Here is a 26,198-nt window from a genome sequence, read left to right on the forward strand (position 1 = left end):
GTAGATGGGGAAGGGGGAGGATCGGAAAAACCTCCTGGTGGGGAAAATTCTTCTTTGCCTCTCTCATGCTCATCACCTCCAAGCGAAGTATCCATTCCGCTTCGAGTGATGACCATTCACTGAAGTCTTGGGTTCTTGTGGGTTCTTGTGGTCTTGGGTTCTTAAGTTCAGGAGGAACTTGGGTTCTTGGGTTCTTGGGGGTCTTGGGTTCTTGAGGGTCTTGAGGTTCTTGCGGGTCTTGAGGGTTTTCTTTCGCTTGAATCTTTGTTAGAGAAGGATCTTCTCTTCACCCGAGTTCTGCTCTTTTCCGCGGGCGCATCCCTTGGTGGCCTTGCGCTCACACCAAGGTTGCTTTTTTCCACCTCACGTCGATTGGCCGGCCGCTAAGTCAACGGTCCGCTCTCAATGAGTGAAAAGAGGCACAAGGGGAGGCTGGACAAAGCCCTTCTTTCCTGGGATTCTCGTCACTCTTCAAAAACACGATTAGGAATCGACACGCCCAAGTGAACTTGGGTTCGTGCGACCTCAACGAGCAAATTTTTTTTTCTTGTGATTCTTGTGGTTCTTTCCTTGAGTGATACAGAACACTGCCAAAGCTGTGATACCAATGTTAGGTGCAGCGGAATGATTGTTTGTGCTTTGCTCAAGATGAGTGCTCCAAACTGTGCTCAAGGTTCCTTTTGTTCTTATGGAAGGTAGAGCCTTCCATTCTTAATGAGAGAATGCTATGATCACAAACAAAGTGAATGGACACTGTGTGTGCAAGTGTATGAGACTGAGAGATAGAGAGAGAAGAGAGATACGACACCAGAGACGTTGTAAAACCCTCCTCCGAAGGCCCCACTCTCGTCGGCGAGAGTAGTCTACTTATTGATTGCACAATCTGGTACAAATGGTATGCATGGACTGATGCAAGTATAGGGACTATGCCGGTGACAACGATGGGGACGACGACGACTCTATGGCTGAAATCTGCGGTCTTCTATCTACTGAATTTCGGGGCTGATTTGGACTGCTGAAAAATGCTGGTCTGCTGCGTTTTTGGGAGGCTGAAAATGGGGTGCTTATGCAGGTACTTAGGGCTGAATTGACCGCCGTACTTGATGCTGAAATCTGCTGTTTTTACTGCTGCAAAAATGCTGTCTAACTGCTGTATGGAATGCTGAAAACGCTGCTGCAAATGCTTCACTTCAGGCTGAAAATGAAAACGTGGCAGATTTGGGGAGCGTTAGCAAAAACGCTAGGGATTTGGGATTGATGGCGATGCTACAAATCGCTAGGCTTGATGTTGGCGGTGACGGCAAAGCTGAAAACACCAAAGGACTGTGGGCGATGAGGGAAAACTGAAAACGCCAAGGCTAGGGGTTGGGGTTGACCAAAAACGCCAAGGTGTAGAGGTTCTTGATGGTTCCTGTTGAGAAGGTGCCTATTGAGCGGGGAGCTCCTGCTGCCTCTTCTGCCATTTAGTGCTAACTTGGGTTTGCTTATATACAAACTTAGCAAAATTGCCCTACCTACTTTTGTTGGGAAGTCACTTCAATTAATAAGTGAAAAATGTCAAAAATAGGAATAATAGGCTAAATGCACTGGAAAAATCCCCTAACTGATTGTAATGGATTCTGATGGGAATATTGATGATCATGCTGTGTGCAACCAGTGGATATGCATCTATACCAAGTGATTGGGTATGCACGGTCTACGAATAGACTCACAAAAGTGCCAGATCACTTCTAAATCGGGACTGACTGGACTGACTGAACCCTTGTCGTGCTGTAGCTTGTCCACGGACACATAGGGTTGGATGTGTCACATGACACTAACTCCTTGATCAAAAGAGCAGAAAGGAGAAGCTAACTCCTTGATCAAAAGAGCAGAAAGGAGAAGCTAACTCCTTGATCAAAACAACCGAAAGGAGAAGCTAACTCCTTGATCAAAAGAGCAGAAAGGAGAAGCTAACTCCTCAATAAAAAGAGCAAACTGATTGTCCCTCGATTTTTTTTTTTTATAGCTAACTTGAGTTGTTTGCAGATATGCTGGACGATTACTCTCTTTCAAGAAGGGGAGATGTAACAAACTGCTGACGTGTCAAAGCCCTGAAGAATGGAGTCAACTTGCAGATGTCGGCTGAGGGGCCTAAACCCTAAGAAGAACAAGTAAGAGAAGAAGAAGTCCTACCAACTTATGGGGACCCGTTCGATGGGGCCCCAAGTGACATAAGGGATTAAAATAAAGCAGGACCTGCACACACGCAAAAACTGATGACATGGCAAATTTTTGAAAATTTCGTTGGCATGATTGCGTGGCAAGCTGTATGGATTTTCGCGATTTGCTGATGACGTTGCAGTTGTACGGATTTTCGTGATTTAAGCTGGTAACTTTTTGACTTTGCTTTTGGACCAGATGCTTTTGAGTTTGAAGGCTTTTCACTGTAAACTGCTTTTGGGGTCTAGGGCCTTTAAATATGAGGTTAGGGCTCATTCTCTGGCATGCTTCTTGGAGAAGGTGTAGAGTTTGGAGTATCGGCTTGTAATGTGTTGATGCAGTATAAAGAAGTACCGAAAGGGGTGCCAAGGTTTGGGGCCAATACTCTCTGGGGTGGAATTCCGCCACTCCGTGTCGCGTGTCCTCTCTCTCTCTCTCTCACTTCAATTGTTAATAAAGTGTTAAAAGTGTGTTCAGTCTGTTCTTTTCTATTGGCACGTGGTGCCTGTCTTGTGTCATCCGCAGCTAAGCGCGCTTGCTCACGCTCACGCTCAATAGCTGCCTTTCTTTCTTCGTGTGCTTCGCGCTCACGCTCCAAGGCAATGCGATTCGCTTCTTGTTGTAACATCATGTCCATCATCGACTTGATCAAAGCCTCCATAGGATTTGGTGCAAACTGTGGCGCAGATGGGGAAGGGGGAGGGTCGGAAAAACCTCCTGGTGGGGAAAATTCTTGTTCACCTTCTTCATGCTCATCACCGTCATGCAAAGTATCCGTTCCGCTTCGGATGATGACCATACACTGAGATCTTTGGTTCTTAAGCTCACGAGGAACTTGGGTTCTTGTGGGTCTTGGGTTTTTGGGGGTCTTGAGGTTCTTGGGGGTCTTGAGGGTCTTGGGTTCTTGGGTCCATGAGGTTCTTCTTTAGCTTGCAAGCTGTGTTAGAGAAGGATCTTCTCTTCACTCGAGCGCTTCTCTTTCCTGCGGGCACACCCCTTGGCGGCCTTGCGCTCACACCAAGGTTGCTTTTTCCCACCTCACGTCGATTGGCCAGCCCCTAAGTGCGCGGTCCGCTCTCAATGAGTGAAAAGAGAAACAAGGGGAGGTTGGACAAGCCCTTCTTTCTTGGGTTTTCTGTCACTCTTCAAAAACACGATTAGGAATTGACATGCCCAAGAGGTCTTGGGTTACGTGCGATCGCAACAAGCAAAAAAAATTTCTTGTGGTTCTTTTCTTGAGTGATACAGAACATTGCCAAAGCTTTGATACCAATGTAAGGTGCAACGGAAGTGAATGTTGAACTTGCTCAAGATGAGTGCTCCGAATTGTGCTCAAGGTTCCTTTTACTGACGGAATGGAGAGCCTTCCGTTCCTTTAGTGAGAGAGTGCAATGATCACAAACAAAGTGGCAAACACTATGAATGAAGGTGCTGAGACTGAGAGATAGAGAGAGAAGAATACGACACCAGAATGTCGTCAAACCCTCCCTGAAGTCCCCACTCTCTATGGCGAGAGTGGTCTATTGCTATTGATTGCACAAATCTCTACAATGCTTGGACTTACCGACGATGAGGACGACGACGAGACAGGCTGAAATCTGAAAACGCTAAGGGCTGAAATCTGCAAATCTCTATCTGCTGAATTCTGAGTATGTCGGTGATGACGGCGATGATGACGATGCAACGACGACGCGCTGAAAACGCAGATGCTGAAATCTGCGTTTTCCGGGCTGAAACTGCAAACGCTTGTTGATCTGACCGTGCGGCGAGGATCTGCTACTGGAAGGTGAGATCTGCGAGGTTCGGGACTTCCTTCAGACCAAAGTTGCGAGATACTTGGGAGATTCACAATGCTTTTCATGTGAGTCTCTTGAAACCTTTTCAAGGGTGAGGTGCCAATCGATAGGGAGCCCGAGGAGCAGCCTGAAGTGGAAGAGAGTGAGGAGATTCTCGTTTTGGAACAGATACTGGCTCACCAGGAAAGGAAAGAGAAAGGTAAAGTGAACGGCGGTTCTTAATGAAATTCAAGAACCATTCGACGTTAGATGTCACAAGACGGGCACCACGTGCCAGTAGAAAAGAACAGACTAAACAAACTTTTAGCACTTCAATAACAACTGAACTGTGAGAGAGAGAGAGAGAGAGAGAGAGAGAGAGAGAGAGAGAGAGAGAGAGAGAGAGACGACATGCGACACGGAGTGGCGGAATTCCACCCCAGAGAGTATTGGCTCCAAACCTTGGCGTCCCTTTCGGTATTTCTTTATATTGCATCAACATAGTACAAGCTGGTAGTCCAGACTCTGCACCTTCTCCAAGAAGCATGCCAAAGAATGAGCCCATGGCCTCATATTTAAAGGCCCTAGGCCCCAAAAGCAGTTTACAATGAAAAGCCTTCAAACTCAAAAGCATCTGGTGCAAAAGCAAAGCTAAAAAGCTGTCAGCGTAAATCATGGAATTCCGTACAGTAGTCAGTGCAAAACGCGGAAATTCGTACAGTCTGCCACGTCATCATTTCAACGCAATTTTTGAAATTTCGTACAGCTGCCAGGTCATCAACTGCTCTGCTAGCCTTTTTGTGTGTGTGTGTGGGTCCTCCTTTATTTTAATCCTTTATGTACTTGGGGCCCCATCGGATAGGGTCCCCATAAGTTGGTAGGACTTCTTCTTCTGTTACTTGTTCTTCTTAGGGTTTAGGCCCCTCGGCCGGCATCTGCAAGTTGGCTCCCTTCTTCAGGGCTTTGACACGTCAGCAGTTTGTGACATCTCCCCTTCTTGAAAGAGAGTAATCGTCCGCGATTACAACATATCTGCAAAACAACTCAAGTTAGCTTAAAAATTTCCGAGGGTCATTCTGAGGGACAATCAGTTTGCTCTTTTTGTTAAGGAGTTAGCTTCTCCTTTCGGCTCTTTTGATCAAGGAGTTAGTTTCTCCTTTCGTTCAAATCAGAACTCTTGATATTCCGGCATAGTAAAATTAGCCATCACACCCAGACCGTGCTGATCTTCCACACATGTCTTGATGCACTAAAATTACATACCAAGGCAATCTCATCCAATTAGGAAGATTCAGTGGTTGGCACATCACAATGCAACACAAATGCTCACATATGCATGTTACAAGACTTAGAAACATAAAGCCGCCGATGAACACTCCTCCCGCATAACCTAACAAGGTAAGGGCTGGGAGATATTCAACGACTCCCTCATCACTCCTCCAGCATAACCTAAAAAGCTCCGGGTTGGGAGGTATAGAGGCCTTTTACAACCAAACGCACCCTAGACCGCAGCCTGCGTCGTTTGGAGGTGCTGAGAGTAACCACTGCTTAGACTTCTTAATACTCCTCCCGCATAACCATCCGGGTCCGGGGGTCACAACAATACTTCCCCCGTAAAATAACCACAAGGGTCCGGGCCATGAGTAAAAACAACACTTTTCAATCATCATTTCTCACTACTCCACCCGGGAGTAAAATCACCAATCATTGAAACCAGTATTAAAACCAGAGTCAAACATTTCAAATTGGCACCAAAACAAGTTCAAAACAGATACCATCCATTTCAAACAAATTTCAAACAAACTTTCTAGCTATAAAGAAAAACAAGTAGAGAGTTTATTTGAGGTTTTGTTCGGACAACCGAACTTTGAGGACGATTGGCTTGTTCTTCTGCATCACGGTGATGGTTCGGTTCCAAACCTGGAGAGTCACATCATTCTTGTCGTGGCACGTGCCAAGGCATGCCCAAGAGAACGTCGCAATTGCCCAACTTTATGATGTGGAAATCAGCTTTTCCATGATAATCTTGAATAGTCACTGGAAGAGCACCAATAAGCAGTACTACTTTCTGAGTTTGCCTTGTGCTAGCTCAGCTTCAATTTCTCCACCCTCTGCATCATAATCAAAGTGCATCTGCTTTAAGAATTTTGGATGGATGAAGTTCTCTGTAGCTCCGGGGTCAAAGAAAATAAGGGCTTTGAAGCCATTGACTTTGCCATATGCTTGACACAATTCATTTGTACTCTCAAGGCGTATGCCATAAATATCAAGAACTAGTCCAATAGCGGGTCTAGCTCTCTTAGCAAGAGGTGGCGTTTGGGTTCTATCGATCGTTGGTGCGGGCGTCGGCTCCTTTGGTCTATCAGTGCGTTTGGGACAATTAGAATGATTATGCCCTGTTTGAAAGCATCCAAAGCATCGGCTTTCTTGTACTAAGGTGTCTCGTTGTTGAGGCATCAAACGAGGCCTTTGTGGTTGACTTTCACGAGACTCTCGAGAATTTGTTCTTTGCTGGCAAGAGTTGTGGTTCGTGGCCGGAGACTCTTTTCCCTTCATCAGTTTGTAGCCGACCGTGGCATGGTCCATAAGCTCTTGCATGGTAGAGACTTGCTTGGAAAGACAATATTCCTGCAATGGTGATGGTAGTCCAATGGTGTAGCGCTCTCACTAGTCCACCAAGGAAATGAACTTTAAAGAAGGACACCGGAAGGTACACATCGAGAAACCTCTGGTTATAATCGTCCATGGTTTCGGTGGCAAGCATTTTCAAGTTGCCCCACTTTGCCAAAATCCGGACTTCAAACATAGAAGTCATGTAACTGGGTGCAAAAACTGTCTTGAAAGCTTGCCAGGTGCTTGGAGCATGCGGTTGTGTTGCTATTGAACTCCACCATTGCATAGCATTATCTTTAAGAAATGCCTCTGCTCGAGAAATCTTGGATTCTTCTGTATAATTCCCCAAAGCATAGATATTGTCGAATTACTGTAGGAACTACAATGCTTTCTTGCGATCTTTCACCCTGGAAAAAGTGAAAAATTTGATTGTCGTGCCGCCATCTTTGAAATCTTTGGGTTGGTTAGGCGCATATCCTGGGTATGGATAATAAGGGTATCTATATGGGCTCCAACCATTGTAGCTTGGTGGCGGTGGTGGTGGTGGAGGTGGGGGCAATGGTGGTGGAAAAGGTGGTTGCACTGGATCAGGGTCAGATGGTTTCACCATATTCCTGAAAACTCCCCGGATCGGACCAGACGGCTGAGAAGGTTGCCGGTTGGAAGCTCTCGTACTTTCTAATGCCGGAGGAGGAGGTACACACCTGGGGCATCAGAGGGGGTAACATGTAGTTCAAAAATTGTTGAATACTCCGTAGCATCGGAAGCTCTTTGAGCAGAAAGTGCAAATATCTTGTTGAATCCATGAATTCCTTATCTTGGGTTCTTTATGGCTTATGCCCTGTAAGACAGAGCGATGAAGACGGGAGCGTGCCTGATGCGCGATGAAGTAAGGGTGGGAGTGGCTAATAAGTCCGGGGTCGCGACCCAAAGATACTTCTAGTAAAATTCCAATAAATCTGTCTCCTCTTTCGTAGGACCGGTATGCTTTCAAAACAGCACACGCCTGATGCTTTGATACCACTGTCACAAGACGGGCACCACGTGCCAATAGAAAAGAACAGACTGAACAAACTTTTAGCACTTCAATAACAACTGAACTGAGAGAGAGAGACGACACGCGACACGGAGTGGCGGAATTCCGCCCCTTTTGGTATTTCTTTATATTGCATCAACACAGTACAAGCCGGTACTCCAGACTGTGCACCTTCTCCAGGAAGCATGCCAGAGAATGAGCCCATGGCCTCATATTTAAAGGCCCTAGGCCCCAAAAGCAATTTACATTGAAAAGCCTTCAAACTCAAAAGCATCTTGTCCAAAAGCAAAGCCAAAAAGCTGCCAGTGTAAATCACGGAATTCCGTACAGCAGTCAGTGCAAAACGGGGAAATCCGTACAGTTTGCCACGTCACCATGTCAACACAATTTCTGGAATTTTCGTACAACTGCCACGTCATCAGCTGCTTTGCCAGCCTTTTCTGTGTGTGTGTGTGGGTCTTGCTTTATTTTAATCCTTTATGTCACTTGGGGTCCCATCGGACGGGGTCCCCATAAGCTGGTAGGACTTCTTCTTCTGTTACTTGTTCTTCTTAGAGTTTAGGCCCCGCGGCCGGCATCTGCAAGTTGGCTCCCTTCTTCAGGGCTTTGACACGTCAGCAGTTTGTGACATTAGATGCAAAGTGGATGAAGGAGGACCTAGCAGATATTCCTCAGATATTGGAACTTTACGTTGAGGTTTGCAGTCTAGCTTCGACTATTCCGAGAGATGCCATCGATCAGCAGGGTTGAATTTGGTGCAGATGGGATTGCACGAGAGGGGAGTCACTCTACTCCTTTGTCAGAGGTTACCCAGATGGAATAAAGTCACCAATTTTCCTTTGGATTTCAAGGATATTGATGGGTTGACAGTATTCTGCCGTATTACTTTATGAAAGAAGTACTTGGACACAGAATTTTTGACTTGAATCTAATTTATGTGTGCTCTCTCAAGCGATTGTGTTTTGAGTAAAGGTTTGAAATCTGAAATATGTGCAACATTTGTCTTGAGATTTTGTGGACATGATGGCAATAAGAATTAGTCAATCCAAGATGCGATTGCTAAACACGTTGCCGAGAGATCATGATCCTAGATCTCGATGGATTTTATGCGATTTGATTTGAATGTGATGTGGATGTTCAGTGATTGTCGTCTTTGTGCAAGTGCTGGATTTGTGTCGTCTAGTGCGTCAGTGTCTACCGAACTGGTTTATGGCTTATGTTTGATCTTGCAGGCGTAATCGAGGGCGATTACAATTCTTTCAAGAGGGGGTTAGTCACAAAATTATGACGTGGCATGTCCACCCGAAAAATGGACAAATTTCGAAGATTAGATGTTGTTCCAACTTATAGGGTACCCGTCCGATGGGGCCTTGGGACACTAGAATAAATAAAAATACCGAATCGCGTCGACGTGCTAACGTGGTAGGGCCGTACGGATGCTTCCGCGTTTTCTGTTGGATGTTGACGTGGCACTATATGGAATTTTGTGATTTGTGCTGGCAGCTTTTGGTGCCAATTTTTGAACTTGATGCTTTTGGAACTTGTAGCTTTTCATGTGATTGCTTTTGGGACTGTGCTTTTGGGGCAACCCATGTAAGAATAAAAGAGCCCTTGGGGATCTCACTCTGCAGAGCATGTGGACGTTGTCTGAGAGCAGAGGTCCCTCGGGAGTCGTACTTTGCAATGATTAATAATAAAGAAATACCGAAAGGGGTGCCAGACTTTGGGGCCAATACCTCTTGGCACGGAATTACGCCGTGCTGTGTCGACTCTCTCTCTCTCTATTAACGTTCAATGATTTTGTAGTTTCTGTTCGTGTGTTGCTATTGATTTCTCACTTGGAGTGTCCAAGCCTGTTACACAAATGGCTGAACATAGAGAACGTTAGGGATGGTGACGGCTGCAAACTTGACGAGGCTATGGGCTGATCTGGCACGGCCGATGTTGAGGATGGGCTGGAAATTGAAAACGCTGATGATGATGTCTGAGATCTATAGGTGAGAGGCTACTAGAGTTGGAGAACTACGGGGATGATTTATTGCAGAAATGCTAGGGCGGATCTGCAACGTCGGGCTGATGTGATGTTGGACAAAAACTCTAGAAGATCTATTGGTTGAAATAAAATGGCATGGCTGGGATCTTGATGGAAAAATGTTGGGGTACTGATGGGCTTCTTGCCCATAGGGGTACTATGGGTACTGACTTTGGGAGGTTTGACCCCTAGGGCATAGTCAATACTGCACATGCCACACACACATACACTTATCTATCACCCACACATACACTTATATTGTTGTAGAAATGCTAGGGCGGATCTGCAATGTCGGGCTGATCTGATGCTGGACAAAAACTCTAGAAGGTCTATTGCTTGAAATAAAATGCCATGGCTGGGATCTTGATGGAAAAATGCTGGGGTACTGATGGGCTTCTTGCCCATAGGGGTACTATGGGTACTGACTTGACTTTGGGAGGTTGACCCCTAGGGCATAGTCAATACTGCACATGCCACACACACAAACACTTATCTATCACCAACTAAAACACTATAGAAGGAGGCCATAAGACAGGGCCAAGTAGAGCGCTGACATCCCACGACCCTAATAAATGCCTGGCTAAATGCCCCTTATTAAATTAATGAGTAAGCTCATTAATAAGACGTGCTTCACATGCTCTAAACTACCTAGGTTTGGTACAATGCTAGACTATGGGAACACTGCCCAGTGCCTACATCTAACAGACATTGACTGTGCTCTTGTGCAATTAGAGGGTATGCTGTAACAGACTTGGACACTCCAAGTCAAGAATCATCCGCGACAGCACCAAATAACCACTTCAAAACAATTCACAGATCACAATAGATTTGCACTGGCCCGGCGGAGTTTCGTGCCTAGAGATATTGGCCCCAAAGATTGGCGCCCCTTTCGGTATTTCTTTTTTTATTAATCAATCATCAAAGTACAAGAGAGCGGTTAGGGTTTCACTCTCAGACTCTGCGTCCAGATGCTCTGAGAAGTGAGGCTCTCACCACTAATTTAAAGGTTACAAGGGATGCCCAAAAGCAGAGCCCCAAAAGCTTGAAGCAAAAGCAGATTCTCTCTCTCTCAATGAGAGCCAATAAAAAAGCAAGTTCTCTTTTTCTCTCTATTTCTCCCAAATCATAGGAAAAAGCAGAGATTTGCGTCGCTCAAAATTTCCCATTTTTTTTTTAAAATAAAAAAATAAAACAATAACCCCTCCGCGATTTTTGGAAATTAGGGTTTCTACTGTCCGCCACGTCATCACTTTGTGACATACCCCCCTCTTGAAAGCATTGTAATCGACCGCGATTACGCCTTCAAAACCGACAAAAGCCATAAACCGTCTTAGCAGACACTGACTGTTAGTATCTACGTACTAGGAACACACATCTAGCACATGTACAAAATCGACAGTCACATCACACGACATCACCAGATATCACAGGACATCACATGACATTCAACATTCATTCGGATCTTAGACCATGATTTATCGGCAATGTAGCTAGCAATCACATCTAGGTCCAATCGGGACCTCATCGATGTCCGATTGACTAACCCCTATTGCAACCATGTCTATTCGAGATCAATCAGACCAAAATGCTGCAGTCATTTTGTCTATCAGTTCCTGTACTCACAAGAAGTCAAGAACAAATCAGTATCATTATCAAGAATTCCATTTCATAAAGTCATCCAGCAGAATACTGTTAGCTCTCAGTATCCCTGAAGCTCAAAGAGACATCAATGACTTTAGTATCAAAATCAAGGCATTTGTTGACAAGGGAGCGGAGTGACTCCTCTCTTGTGCATCCCATTGCACCAGATCTCCGGCCAAGCTGAATTCTGGGTTCCGTTTGGAGTAGACTATGCTAAACCAAAACATCGAGGTAAAGTTTCACAATCCGAGGAGTATCTGCTAGGTCCTCCTCCTCCATCCACTTCGCATCAAATGCAAGAAAGTTCTTGAACTTAACCAAGAACCCGCCTTCGGACTTTACCTTTCTTCGTATTGTTATGTGCCAAAATCTGTTCAGGAACAAGGATCTCCTCGTTTTCTTCCACTTCGGGTTGCTCATAAGGCTCCCCATCATATGGCACATCACCCTTAACAGGGTTCAAGAGACTCACATGCAATGCATTATGAATCCTCCAAGTATCTGGCAGTTTCAATCAGAAGGAGACATCATTTATCTTGTGAGTGATCTGGGAAGGTCTGTAGTATTGCATACTAAGCTTTGGAAAAAGCCCCTCCTTTCCCTTTTTCTTTCGTAGGCGTGCCTTCTCAAAATGTAAGAGCACCCAATCATCCTCCTTCAATTTCAAGCCGTGACAATGGCGATCCGTTGCCTTTTTCTGTCGTTCTTGAGACTCCCGCAAAGTCTCGCGAACCTTGACAAAAGCCGTATCCAAATCTCGCGAATATTCATTCGCTTCAAATATCTAATCTTTCGTGCTCAGGAAGGATGGAACCTTCACAGCACTTTCAACAATCTCACATGGCGTCTTCCCCGTCGAAGAGTGTATCGTGTTATTGTAGGCAAATTCCACCAAAGGTAAGTTCTTTTCCCATTGAGTCTTCTGATCCGAGATACAAGACTTCAATAAATCTAAAATCACTGAATTGGCAATCTCAAATTGCTTGGCAGTCTGCAAGTGGAACGATGACGAGAACTGCAACTGCGTGCCAATGTTCTCCCAAATTGCCTTCCAAAACAAACTCATAAATCTGGGTCTCTGTCGGAGACAATCGTCTCAGACGTGCCATGTAATCGGAAAATCATCGTGATCATTCTGTTTTCTTGGGAGATCAAAAATGAAATCCATTGCAATACTTTCCCAGGGGTGGGTGGGTATGGGTAAAGGCTGTAACAATCCCTGTGCCTTATGCCTGTCAAACTTGACCTTCTGGCATACCAAGCAACTGCGCACAAACTCTTCCACATCCTTTTTGAGTCTCGGCCCAAAGAAGTATCTCTCTACCCCTTTCATGGTGGTAGCAATGCCGCGGTGACCCGTAAAAGGTGGACAGTGGCATTCAGTCATAACCTTATCCCTCAACGGCTGTGTAACGCACAACATAGTCTTTTTCATCAAGTAGCCTTCTCGAAGGGAGTATCCAGCTACCGTCTCCCCATCCCGTATCCGTGTGAAAATATCTGCAAAATCTGTATCTGTGGCATACTGATCGACCATATCCTCAAAGCTCCTATGATGTATCGCGGAAATAGCCAGAACCAACGGTTTTTGAGACAAAGCATCTGCCACCACATTCTTTTGTCCTTGCACATGGACAATCTGGAAGTGGAACTGTGACAAGATGTTCGTCCACCGCATCTGCTTTTCCGAAAGCTGCTTCTGCGACAAGAAGCAGCGCAAACTCTGATTCTCTGTAAAGACAGTAAAATCCGCTCCGAGTAGGTAATGCCGCCATTGAGTAAGAGCATGAATAACCGCCAAAAGCTCTTTCTCATAGATCTGTGCTGTCATCTCTGGCCTAGAGAACAAACGGTTCTCGTAAGCTATGACATGGCCTTCTTGCATCAAGACCGTACCCAGACTTTGACCACAAGCATCACAATATACTTCAAATGACTCCGGGTCCATTTGCACTTCTGCTACTGACACAATGTGTCCCAAAAAGTGTATCTCTGGTAGGAAAAATTCACTTTTCTTTGCATTAATCACTAACGCGTGATCTCGTAATGCCTGAAAGACTTGAAGCAGATGATCTGTGTGTTCTGCCTCATTCTTGGAGAAAACAATGATGTCGTCAAAGAAAGTGCCAACAAATAGCCTCTACTCTCGAAAAATCCTGTCCATCATCCGGTTAAATGTCGCAGAAGCATTGGTTAAGCCAAAAGGCATCACCAAAAACTCAAATAACCCAAAAGTCGTCTGAAAAGCTGTCTTGTAGATATCTCTCGGCGCTATCCTTATCTGATGATATCCACTCTTCAACTAAAGCACGAGGATCCCTGTAACCTGTCGAGTATATCATCGATCCTAGGAATCGGAAATCTATTCTTGATGGTGATTTCGTTGAGAGTGCTATAATCGATGCACATTCTCCAAGATCCGTCTTTCTTCAAAACCAACAACACTGGAGAGGAAAACGGTGAAGTACTAGGCTGGACAAGACCCTTTTCCAAGAGGTCTTTCACTGGGTTCATAATCTTTTCATTCTGTACTCGGCTCACACGGTAAGGTGGCCGATTCGGTGGCGTGCTTCCAGGTATCGGATCAATGGTTTGATCTTCAGGCCCTCTGAAAAGCAATCGGCATGAGTGTGGAGAAAAATCCTGGCGTTCTTTTGATCAGGTCAAAACATATTCAACCTTTATCCATCGTTCAGTTCTCTCCCAAAAGAATGAGTAAGAAACTGAAGTTCTTCAAGTACAATCTCTAAGCCCTTCATTTATCAAAGTCGCTTTCTCGGCCCGGTAGTCAACCATGGTGTAGTTGTGGTGGTACCAAGGGATTCCGAGTAGAACGTCACTCGCGTGCCCTGAACACCCCTGTCATTGCAAACGAAGTTTGCCAATGCTCGGTGTAATGGCAACATCCCATCCGGGTGCCAGTCGAACTACTTCCGCCTGTGGCGTCAGTCTGTCGGGCATAATTTCAAATCGAGCCACCAATTCCAAGTGAAAAGAAGTTGGCCTTGGCTCCTTCAAAAGAGCTTCCTGATCCTTCACTTTGCCCCAGAAGCGGCAAAGTTTGTACTTTCATTCATTAAATTCGGTGCAGGTCCCACGCCATGGGGTACTAGTTCTGCTTTTCTATTTGCCTTTTCTGCCACATTCCTCAACTGCTCTCGAACTCTCAGGCCTGTCGTCGTCTTTATCATTCTGTTCTTTCTGTTCCTTTTTAGGGCACTTCGCGGAGATATGTCCCTGTTCCCCACATCCAAAGCACTTCCCCACTCTGATGAAGCGAGCTCTCTCCTCAGGAGTAAGGTTGGGTCGTGCATCATTTTTCTCTGGGTTGCTCTTTTTCTTTCTACTTTCATTCCCAGAAGTCTGTTCGGCTCGTTGTGTCATGGCCTCATCTGTGGGGTAGGTCAGACTACCAGAGTGAATGGCAAAGCCTCGCTTCGCATGACTCATCAACTCCTGAATAGAAGCTGACTTCTGTTCCAAGCAGTGATCTCGGATATCTGTAGGTAGACCCAAGGTAAACCGCTCAATCTGTTCTCTGAACGAGATCTTCTTGAATGAAGAGGCGGGTAGAAAAGAGCTCCAGAAAAGTATTTACTGTATCGCTCTTGGTCATCCAAAGATGGTTCCAAGCAGCTCGTACATCTCGTTCATATTCTTGCGTCAACTAAGAAGAAATAAAAAGCTTCTTAAATTTCAGCCATTTAACTGGTGCACTCTTGTTAAAAGAAGCGTGGACCACCAAGTACGAGCATTCCACTTAAGGTAAGAGGTAGCTCTCCGAATCTTGGAGTGCTTTGAATAGCGTCCTCCCGCGAAAGCGATGTCAAATTGCTGTATAAAAGACAAAGCCTTCGAAGCATCTGAGTATCCTGAAAAAGTATCAAACTTGATCGAGTGGCCACCTTCCTTAAACGCTCGGACTTTCTTGCTTTTATCTTTGAGAAAGTCATACTGGTTGGCTTCGTAAAAATTCTTCTTGTTCGCATAAAAGTTTCCGTCATTGGAATCTGAGCTGTCTGTAGACCAGTCCGCAATAGAACTGTCGGTCTCTGGGCGAGATGTAGCCTTCTTTGCCTTTTTCTTGCCCTTTCCGAAGCTTTGTTTCTTGCTTCGCTTTTTACCTTTTCTGTCTTCTTCGCTCGAATCCGAGGAGCTAGAAGAACTATCAGAAGAAGAAGAAGAAGAAGAAGAACTGGGTACTCCTTCAAATCGAACACGCTTCTTCTGTTTCTTTGCCTTGTCAAAAGTCGACTGATACCACTGTAACAGACTTGGACACTCCAAGTCAAGAATCAACCGCGACAGCACCAAATAACCACTTCAAAACAATTCATAGATCACAATAGATTTGCACTGGCCCGGCGGAGTTCCGTGCCTAGAGATATTGGCCCCAAAGATTGGCGCCCCTTTCGCCTTTCGGTATTTCTTTTTATATTAATCAATCATCAAAGTACAAGAGAGCGGTTAGGGTTTCACTCTCAGACTCTACGTCCAGATGCTCTGAGAAGTGAGGCCCTCACCACTAATTTAAAGGTTACAAGGGATGCCCAAAAGCAGAGCCCCAAAAGCTTGAAAGCAAAAGCAGATTCTCTCTCTCTCAATGAGAGCCAATAAAAAAGCAAGTTCTCCTTTTCTCTCTCTTTCTCCCAAATCATAGGAAAAAGCAGAGATTTGCGTCGCTCAAAATTTTCCAAAAAAAACAAAAAATAAATAAAAAAATAAAATAAAATAAAAAATTATATATATATAAAATAACACCTCCGCGATTTTCGGAAATTAGGGTTTCTGGCAGAAAGTAGGGTTTCTGCTGTCCGCCACGTCATCACTTTGTGACATATGCAACTACTCTAAAGTGCCTGGACATGCAGGTTCTGCGTACAGGCTCACAAGGGTGCCAGAACACTACCGAGGCTGCCCTAAACCCTAGAAAGAGTTATAGTTTGTCCACATGCCATAGGGTTAGATGTGCATGTGACACCAAGAGTCCTTCGGAGTATACATAGCATGAAGCATTGTGTGGATCAACAATCATGCGCAAAGCGAGGTGCCTCCAAGCTAAGCCACATGGAACTGACAGTGCACAGCGTGCTAGTGGCCAAAAGGTCTTCAGCAAATCAATTTTGCCCAGGTTGCTCAAGTGATGGGAGAACTCCAATACCTGGGTCCTGATATAACTGGAGACACTATCCATTGACCACTCTTGCTGACCTCACCCGCTGCACAAAGGAAAAGAGAAGCCAACCCTAGATCTATGGTCTCATCCCTACAAGATGGTAGTTTCAGTAGGTCATAGGACAGTGCTCCAGCTCACTCAAAACCATAGTTACCCAGAACACGGAACGAGAACGGCGATGTGCGGAACGGGGGGACGTGAACGGGTCCGGAACTGGAACGGCACGGAAAGGGAGCCTTAAAAAACACCCAAATAATGCAATTTTTAGCGTTATGTGTTTGAATACAAGTAGTACTAGAGTCCTTTGACTCTGATACCCACAAAAGACATGATTTGAAGACCATGAACCTTATTATGACTTGATTCTGATGTGCGGAGCCACGGTCATGGTACTACACAATGCCTATACACAGTAACTCACAATTAGAGATGAGAGCTCTCAAATAATTGCAAGAGTAGAAGTGAGAGATAAGACTTGAAAGTTGAGCCATAACATTGAGCAAAATACACTTTTCGCGTAATTTTGGCTAACAAGGCCCGCCAAGGCGCTACAAAAAAACCGAAGGTGACATATACCATATGGCATAATGAGACTATAAGGGGGGCAAATCCCAATACAAAAAGACCAAAGGTGACATATACCGTATGGCATAAAGATGCTACAAAGAGGGCAAGACTCAATACAAAAAGGTAAGGATAATGAATTATGGAAGTCCTAAAGTCTCAACTCTTGAGTCTCAAGACTCAAGACTCAAGAGCCACAAGCCTGAGAAGCCTCCCAATTCATAGTAGCTGGCTATACGTCATGCACTTCCTCCCATTCCTCATCATCGAGCTCTAGGCCTGACTCTCGACCTCAGCTATGGATGAAGTACCCGGTGTCGGTGCCTTTGTATCTCCACCTGCGTGAGGAGCCTCTTGCTCCATCTCCCACTGTGTAAAAGGATCTGTCTGTTTACTTGCACTCTTGTAAAGCATTTTCAAATTTGCACTGACAAAGACAAGATCATTTACCTTTTCCACTCCAAGCCGATTCCTCCACAATTGCTCCAAGCATGAGGTACTAACTGACTGTCGGAGAATACGGGTCGCCAATCTCTGAAGCTCAGGGCCATCATAGCCATAGTAATCCCACCATAGCATTGAACCTATCTTCTTGCGATCAATCTGAGCATCTGGATTGCCAAATGACCCGTGTATCTCTCTGTACTGTCTCAACTGATCTCTGACAATGCGTCGCCCATCTCTCTCTAGAACCATCTTGTTTAAGATCTCTGTAAATTGGTTCATGACTTCTCTATTTGTCTCTTGCCTTGCACCTTGGAACTTTGGATCGACCATGTACGGTGCCCTGTGTAGAGGAGAGGCATATGAATTCCACCTCGAGCTGCAAAGCGCATGGATCTCCTCATATCGCTCTCCTTTCGGCTCAAGCTGTGCAAGCTGCTGGATCATGCGGTCCATTGCCTCATAAACCTTGCCAATGCAAGGGTCCATGCCATCCTGAACTTGAAGCAAATGAACCACCGGTTTTACCTGTGCGTCTAGACTCTTGAGCTCCTTCGAGAACTCAAGATCCTTTGCCTTCTCCTTGCACAAAATCCCTGCAACTGTCTTTCCATAGGGGGAGATGGTGAACTCATCACTGGAGAAGACTTGTCGGATGTCTGAATACTTTAGAAGCACTTTGCTGCCCGATCTCTTGAGGTACTCGCTTCGAACCAAGTTGTGATTGTTGATGAAAGTTGTCACAAGACGGGCACCATGTGCCAATAGAAAAGAACAGATTGAACAGACTTTTAGCACTTCAATAACAACTGAACTGAAAGAGAGAGATGACACGTGACACGGAGTGGTGGAATTCCACCCCAGAGAGTATTGGTCCCAAACCTTGGCGCCCCTTTCGGTATTTCTTTATATTGCATCAACACAGTACAAGGCGGTACTCCAGACTTTGCGCCTTCTCTAGGAAGCATGCCAGAGAATGAGCCCTTAGCACATATTTAAAGGCCCTTGGCCTATGAAAAGCAGTTTACATGAAAAGCCTTCAAACTCAAAATCTTCTAGTTCAAAATAAATGCCAAAAAGCTGCCAGCGTAAATCACGGAATTCCGTACAATGCTAGTGCAAAACGCGGAAATCCGTACGGCCTTCCACGTCAGCACTATCAACGTGATTTCCGGAAACTGCGATGTCATCAGCTGCGCGGGTCCTGCTTTATTTTAATACTTTGTGTCACTTGGGGCCCCATCGGATGAGGTCCCCATAAGTTGGTAGGACTTCTTCTTCTGTTACTTGTTCTTCTTAGGGTTTAGGCTCCTTGGTGGGGATCTGCAAGTTGGCTCCATTCTTTTGGGCTTTGACACGTCCGCAGTTTGTGACATCCCCCCCTTCTTGAAAGAAAGTAATCGTCCGCGATTATTGTATATTTGCAAAACAACTCAAGTTAGCTCAAAAATTTTCGAGGGTCAATTTGAGGGACAATCAGTTTGCTCTTTTTGTTAAGGAGTTAGCTTCTCCTTTCGGCTCTTTTTATCAAGGAGTTGGCTTCTCCTTTTGGCTCTTTTGATCAAGGAGTTGGCTTCTCCTTTCGTCCAATTCGGAACTCTTGATATGTTAGCGTAGTAAAATTAGCCATCACACCCAGACCGCACTGATCTTCCACGTGTCTTGATGCACTAAAATTACATACCTAGGCAATCTCATCCAATTAGGAATATTCCGTGGTTGGCACATCACAATGCAACACAAATGCTCACATATGCATGTCACAAGACACAACAAACAGCGTCGCTGAGCACTCCCCCGAGACAAACGATCTACGGTATGAAGCTACTCAACGACTACCTCGTCACTCCCCCCGCAAATAACCTAAAAAGGTTCAGGCCATGAGCTCAGAGGACTATACAACCAAACGCTCCCTAGATTGCAGTCTGTGTCGCTTGGAGGTTCAAGCATACAACCAAACGCTCCCCAGGCATTGGCCTGCGTTGTTCGGAGGTTTTCTAGTATACAACGGAACGCTCCCCAGACATCGACCTGCGTCGTTCCGAGGTGTTCAAACATACAACGAAACGCTCCCCAGACATCGGCCTGCGTTGTTCCGAGGTTCAAACAATACCAAAACAGTATTTCTCACTTCTCCACCCGGGAGTAAAATCACCAATCATTGAAACCAGTATTAAAACCAGAGTCAAACAATTCAAATGAACACCAAGACAGGTTTAAAACAGATAGCATCCATTTCAAACAAACTTTAAACAATACTTTCTCAAACAATGTTCAAAAGTATCTACTAGAAAACAACTAGAGAGGTCATTCAGGGCTTTGTTCGGACAACCGAACTTTGAGGACAATTGGCTTGCCCTTCTGCACCACGGTGATGGTTCGGTTCCGAACCTGGAGAGTTGCATCATTCTTGTCGTGCTAGGGCGTGCCCAAGAGAGCGTCGCAATTGCCCAACTTCATAATGTGGAAATTGGCTTTTCCATGATAATCTTGTAGTCACTGGAAGAGCACCAATGAGCGGTACCACTTTCTGAGTTTGCCCCTTGGCTAGCTCGGCTTCAATTTCTCCACCCTCTGCATCATAATCAAAGTGCTTCTCCTTCAAGAATTCTGGATGGATGAAGTTCTCCATAGCTCCGGGGTCAAAGAAAATAAGGGCTTGAAAAGTTCTCCATAGCTCCGGGGTCAAAGAAAATAAGGGCTTTCAAGCCCTTGACTTTTCCATAAGCTCTGCATAATTCATTAAAACTCTCGAGGTGTATATCATCAATATCGGGTACTAGTCCAATAGCAAGTCTAGCCCTCTTGATCGGAGATGGCCTCGGGGATCTGTTTGACGTGGGAGTAGAAGGTTGCACTAAGGACATCAAGGCTCGCTCAGGACATGTATTGAACGTATGCCCTGTTTGGAAACATTCGAAGCATCTGCCTTCTTGTAACAAGGCGTCTCGTTGACGGTGTGTCAGACGAGGCTGTTGAAGTTGGTTTTCATGGGATTCCTGAGAATTTGTTCGTTGTTGTCGGGAGTTCTGGTTAGTGGCCGGAGGTTATTCTGTGGTAAACTCCAACTTTCCCTTCATGAGCTTGCAGGTGACCACGGCATGGTCCATAAGCTCTTGCATGGTAGAGACTTGCTTGGAGAGACAATATTCTTGCAATGGTGATGGTAGTCCAATGGTGTAGCGCTCGCACCGGTCCTCCATGGAAATGAACTTAAAGAAGGACACCGGAAGGTATACGTCAAGAAACCTTTGGTTATAGTCATCCATGGTTTCCGTGGCAAGCATTTTCAAGTTGCCCCACTCTGCCAAAATCCGGACTTCAAACATTGAAGTCATGTAATTATGTGCAAAAACTGTCTTGAAAGCTTGCCAGGTCCTTGGAGCATGTGGTTGTGTCGCGATTGAACTCCACCATTGCATAGCATTATCTTTAAGAAATCACGCTGCTCGAGAAATTCTCCTGTATAGTTGCCCAAAGCATAGATGTTGTCGAATTGCTGTAGGAACTGCAATGCTTTCTTGCGATCTTTCACCCCGGAAAAAGTGAAAAATTTGACTGTCGTGTTGCTAACTTTGAAATCTTGGGGTTGGTTAGGCGCATATGCCGGTATGGATATTAAGGGTATCCATATGGGCTCCAATCATTTTAGCCTGGTGGGGGTGGGGGCAATGGCGGTGGCAAAGGCGATTGCATTGGATCAGGGTCAGATGGCTGCACCATATTCCTGAAGACTCCCCCGATCGGAACAGACGGCTGAGAAGGTTGCCGGTCTGAAGCTCTCGTACTTTTTGGTGTCGGAGGAGGAGGAGGTACCACCTGGAGCATCAGAGGGGGTAACATGTAGTTCAAAAATTGTTGAAAACTTTGCAGCATCAGAAGATTCTGCTCAAGATTCCGCGAAAGAATGTCATGAAGCTCGTTGAGCAGAAACTGCAAATATTTTGCTGAATCCATGAATTCCACGTCTTGGGTTCCTTATGGCTTATGCCTTGTAAGACAAAGCAATGAAGACGGGAGCGTGCTCGATGCGCGATGTATGAAGGGTGGGAGCAACTAATAAGTCCGGGGTCGAGACACGAAGATACTTCACATGAAATTCCAGTAGACTTTTGGAAGCGTCGGTTTGCTCTGTCTGCCCTTTGGTAGGACTGGTATGCTTTCAGAAAAGCACACGCCTGATGCTCTCATATCACTGTCACAAGACGGGCACCATGCGCCAATAGAAAAGAACAGATTGAATAGACTTTTAGCACTTCAATAATAACTGAACTGAAAGAGAGAGATGACACACGACACCAAGTGGTGGAATTCCACCCCAGAGAGTATTGGCCCCAAACCTTGGCGCCCCTTTCGGTATTTCTTTATTTTGCATCAACACAGTACAAGCCGATACTCCAGACTCTGCACATGCTCCAGGAAGCATGCCACAGAATGAGCCCTTAGCACATATTTAAAGGCCCTTGGCCTATGAAAAGTAGTTTACATGAAAAGCCTTCAAACTCAAAAGCTTTTGGTCCAAAAGCAATGCCAAAAAGCTGCCAACGTAAATCACGGAATCCCGTACAACTACGAGCGCAAAACGCGGAAATCCGTACGGATTGCCACGTCAGCACTGTCAGTGTGATTTTCGAAAACTGCCATGTCATCAATTGCGGGTCCTGCTTTATTTTAATTCTTTGTGTCACTTGGGGCCCCATCGGACGAGGTCCCCATAAGTTGGTAGGACTTCTTCTGTTACTTGTTCTTCTTAGGGTTTAGGCCCCTCGGCCGGGATGTGCAAGTTGGCTCCATCCTTCAGGGCTTTGACACGTCAGCAGTTTGTGTCAAAAGTCCATTGTCACCGGCACCCGGTAGAGAAGAGGAAGGGTAAATGAGGGTCTTTGGGTCGATACCTTTGCGTGCGGGCTTGGCTTTATGGTTGAATTGCCGATCCTTTTCCTCAAGCTCCTTCCTCTTCTTGATGGTTATGTTGGTGCAAAATCTCACCTCATGTCCCGACAGTCGAAGAAAGTGTGCCCTCACTTTGTCATGCCCCCCTTTCTGCGTGTAAGAGCATAGCTTGCATGTCCATGCACGAGAACCGCCGGCCGCCGACAAGGTGCCCTCCGAGGTCACTTCGTCCCACCATGATCATTCCTTTGCCTTTTGGGTGTTGCCCGCATGAACGGAGGGGTTTGTACGAGAAGAAGAGGCCATGGATGGATTATCCGAGAAAGAGAGAGCTTGATCCTTGAGGGTTTGAAAATTGAGAGAGAGGGTTTGAGAGAGAGGCTTGACTCCGTGAGTCTGTGAGAGCTTGAGAGGGAGGCTTCACTTCTTGAGAGTCAAGACCAAGGGAGAGAGAGCTTGAAGCCTTGAGGGCAAGCCCAAGGGAGAGAGCTTGAGAGCTTGAGGGTAGAGCTTGAGAGCAAGGGAGAGAGAGCTTGATAGCAAGGGAGAGAGAGAGCTTGAGAGCTTGTTGCACTTGTGAATGAAAGGGGTGAGGTGGGGGCAATTTATAAGGGCTGCCCGAAAAAAGACACTGAGAATCTGCCCGTTTATGGCTGTTGGGCCGTTCCGAGCCGTTCCCGACCAGCCGCTCCGGTGATTGCCTGCCTGCACCCAGCCGTTCCCCGGAAACTATGCTCAAAACAATACCCAGACTACGAAAACAACACCCAAACTACTACCAATCTCTGAAATATGCGGCTAGAACTCTGGTGTTATGCTTGGAAATGTGACTGTAACAACAGGACCCTCGCGAGACGAGGGCCATAATAAAAGTTTCATGTCATGTGGAAATTTTTGGATTTGCCAACTTGCCTTCAAGATATGTTGTGTGCGTATCCAGGGACACACTTCTATGGCATATAACATATCTAAAACCATGGACTGGCCATGCAAACGAACATTGAATCATCAGGGTACAAGTATGATCATCTCAAAGCTTAATTGTCTCTATTTTTTCATCACGCAACCTTGTTTATTTAGTCACTAAAGGAGGTCCAAAATCATGAATTGCATGCTAGATTGTATGAAGCACTCAAATTGCATTTTATTGCAAGTATTATTTATCTTGTGTGAGCTGTGCCTAACTCATTCCTTACAATCTCAGATAGTTGATGATGCGTTTTAGGTGTTGCTTTTGCAGGCCGCCACTTAGATGACACATGGTCTGCACCTCTTCCCAAAGATTTTTCAAATGGTATACGTTGGCAACAGATTAGCATCGGCATTCCTGGTGGCCGTTTTGCACATAGTTGTACTCTAGTTGGAAATGCTCTTGTTTTATTTGGAGGGATTAATGATCATGGAACAAGGCAGAATGATACCTGGATAAACAAGGGACTAAATGTTTCAAATATGGAGGGTCAGAACTTGTGGCAGTCTTTAGAAGTAGTAGAATCTCCATCTCCACGTGGCGCTCATGCTGGCTGTTATGCTGGTGATAGGAAAGTAGTCATCTATGGAGGCATTCAGTCAGATGGTATCAGGCTGGACGACACATGGGCTCTAGACCTTTCAGAAAGACCGCTGCCCACATGGTGCAAGGTGGTTACCTCGTGTTCACCGCCTGCCCGGTCAGGTCATACGCTCACTTGGGTGGGCGGAAAGCAGATAATTTTGTTTGGTGGAAGAGGCACAAAGTTTGAGGTTATGAATGATGTATGGCTGCTAGACATGGAAACAGAATCACCAGAATGGGTAGAGTTGAGGTCGGGTGAGCTGCATGCCGTGCGTAGCTGCCCAGCTCAAAGAACAGGATATAACTGCCCTGCTGCACGTGCAGGGCATAGCTCCCCTGCTCCACGAGCAGGGCACTCTGCAACTCTTATCTTTGGAGGAAGAATACTAATTTATGGGGGAGAGGATTCAAGGCGGTGTCGGAAAGGCGATGTATGGTTGCTTGATCCAATGGCGGGGATCCCTATAGGTCATGGGTCTTCATCAGTAGTGGTTAGGAATGAAGCAGGGGGTAGTAAGTCTGGAAGAAGGTTCTGGAGAAAATTGAAGCAGTGGGGTGATCGGCCTAGCAAAAGGTCGTTTCATGCGGCTTGTACGGTGCATTCTGGATGTGGAGTTCTTGTCTTTGGCGGTATGATAGATGGGGAGCTCATGCCTGCTGCTGCAGGAGGGTTAGGCTTTGATGCAAAGTTGTTTTTGTTGCAACTAACACCTTAGAAGATTACGTTGGAGTTCGCCTCGCTATATAATTATAAACCAGGTTAGGATCGGGAAATGTAGCACTAACCAATGTTCACTTGTCATCATTATACATGTGCTTGAGTGGCGAAAGCTTTACAATCTGTGGCTAACACTTTGGACAATATGTCATGTGCTGAAATGGATTGGTGTAGCTACTTAAAAGTGAAAGAAATTTTTCGTCGCCCTTCTGGGAGTTTGGGCATGCTGTTTGCACACAATGGAGATTGGAAGTTTTTATCATACAAATAATTGTTGATGGACATTGTAGCATGGTAATTGATGTATCTCAGTGAAGAATGTAAGGACTGGGTACAGAGGCACAGCCAGAGGGAATGGCCATTTTGGGCCCCCATTCCTTGTTCTGAGTTCCTTTTTCCATTCCGATTCTTATTTCAATGTGACAAATGTATGCCACAGGGAATTACTGAATGCCCTTCCTCCTTCCCCGTTCTCTCTTCCCATTTCGTGTTCCAGGTTACCATGATAAGTGGTGACCTCTTTAAAATGAGGGGTGTCGGGATTTAGGTATAGAATGAGGATCACAAAGCTGGTTTAAGAGGCAGAGGCCTACCAAGATGAGTCAACATAGTCTCTTATCGAGGTTAATATGGTCTCAGTATTGTCAGTTGAAAATGTGGAACTTACTTACGTTTGATGCTGGGACAGGTTCAAATATAAAATCTGCGGACCGTGAGGATGAATTTCTTGGGCCTACCCAGGGTAGATAGTTTGCTCCTATTGAAGAGTTTATTGGGATTAACAAGGAACCTTTTTAGAGTGAGTAGCGCAAGCACAGCTAGGTTTGATCTCGTGTGAGTGGGGTAGCTTTTTTTGTAAGCTCCATTTGTGTTGTTTTTCCCTTCTGTATTGCTCGTTTGTGTGTGTGTTTTCGGAGAGCGTTTTTGAGAGAAGAAGAAGAAGAAGAAGAGAATTTTAACGTTGTAGGAAGCTATCCCAAGAGACCTTAAAGATCTATCTGACGAGGAGAATTGAACTCTAAGACCTGTTATTCAAGAGGGAAATGGCTTAACCAACCTACCACACTTGAGAGAGCGAGAGAGCTTAAGAATTTTTCTTTTGGCCCATCAAATTCAGGTTTCTTTGAGCAATGTGCAACAACCAAAACAAATTAACCTAATTTGCAGACAATAGATTATGTCTTACCTCGCAGTCGTGTGCCAAAGTGTACCTCAATTGATGTAGGGTCCACACTGTGTCGACATTAGTGTGGGGCATGGGCTTTATGGTGGTTCTTGTTCACAGGTATTGGGTTTACACAATGCTAGCAGTGGTGATGTCGATAGTCCTAGGTAGTTGGTGTGACAATCGAGATTATTTGGCACCTTGTTTGTTTGGCATGTCAGTGCAAATGTGTGTTCTTGTTTTTAGTGTTATGTAGATGGTCAGACCATAGATCTATTGCATCCAGCTATTTGAAGCTCGTTTATCAAATATTTTGAATGAGAGATTCGTGAACGCATAATGTCACATAGATTTTGCTGCACATGCTTGTGTTGCAAATCTGTA

The 26,198-nt window shown here is 45.4% G+C and overlaps 1 protein-coding gene across 6 annotated transcripts in view; it reads left to right on the plus strand.

The window, feature by feature from the left end:
• LOC147451214 (F-box/kelch-repeat protein At1g51550-like) overlaps nt 1-25,112 on the plus strand; it is a 67,748-nt gene extending 42,636 nt beyond the window's left edge. For 3 of the 6 annotated variants that reach the window (XM_086520175.1, XM_086520178.1, XM_086520180.1), the window contains one exon: nt 23,602-25,112. In XM_086520175.1, the coding sequence (XP_086376301.1) occupies nt 23,602-24,647 (1,046 nt within the window). In that variant the 3' untranslated portion in view covers nt 24,648-25,112. Of the gene's footprint in view, nt 1-23,316; nt 23,396-23,601 lie in introns of all 6 variants that reach the window. The other 3 variants (XM_086520177.1, XM_086520179.1, XM_086520176.1) reach the window with 2 other exon arrangements.
• Nucleotides 25,113-26,198: the final 1,086 nt, after the last annotated feature.

This window comes from Adiantum capillus-veneris, chromosome 9 (genome assembly GCF_014529385.1).
Source record: "Adiantum capillus-veneris isolate H3 chromosome 9, ASM1452938v2, whole genome shotgun sequence".
In the NCBI taxonomy this organism is placed as follows: domain Eukaryota; kingdom Viridiplantae; phylum Streptophyta; class Polypodiopsida; order Polypodiales; family Pteridaceae; genus Adiantum; species Adiantum capillus-veneris.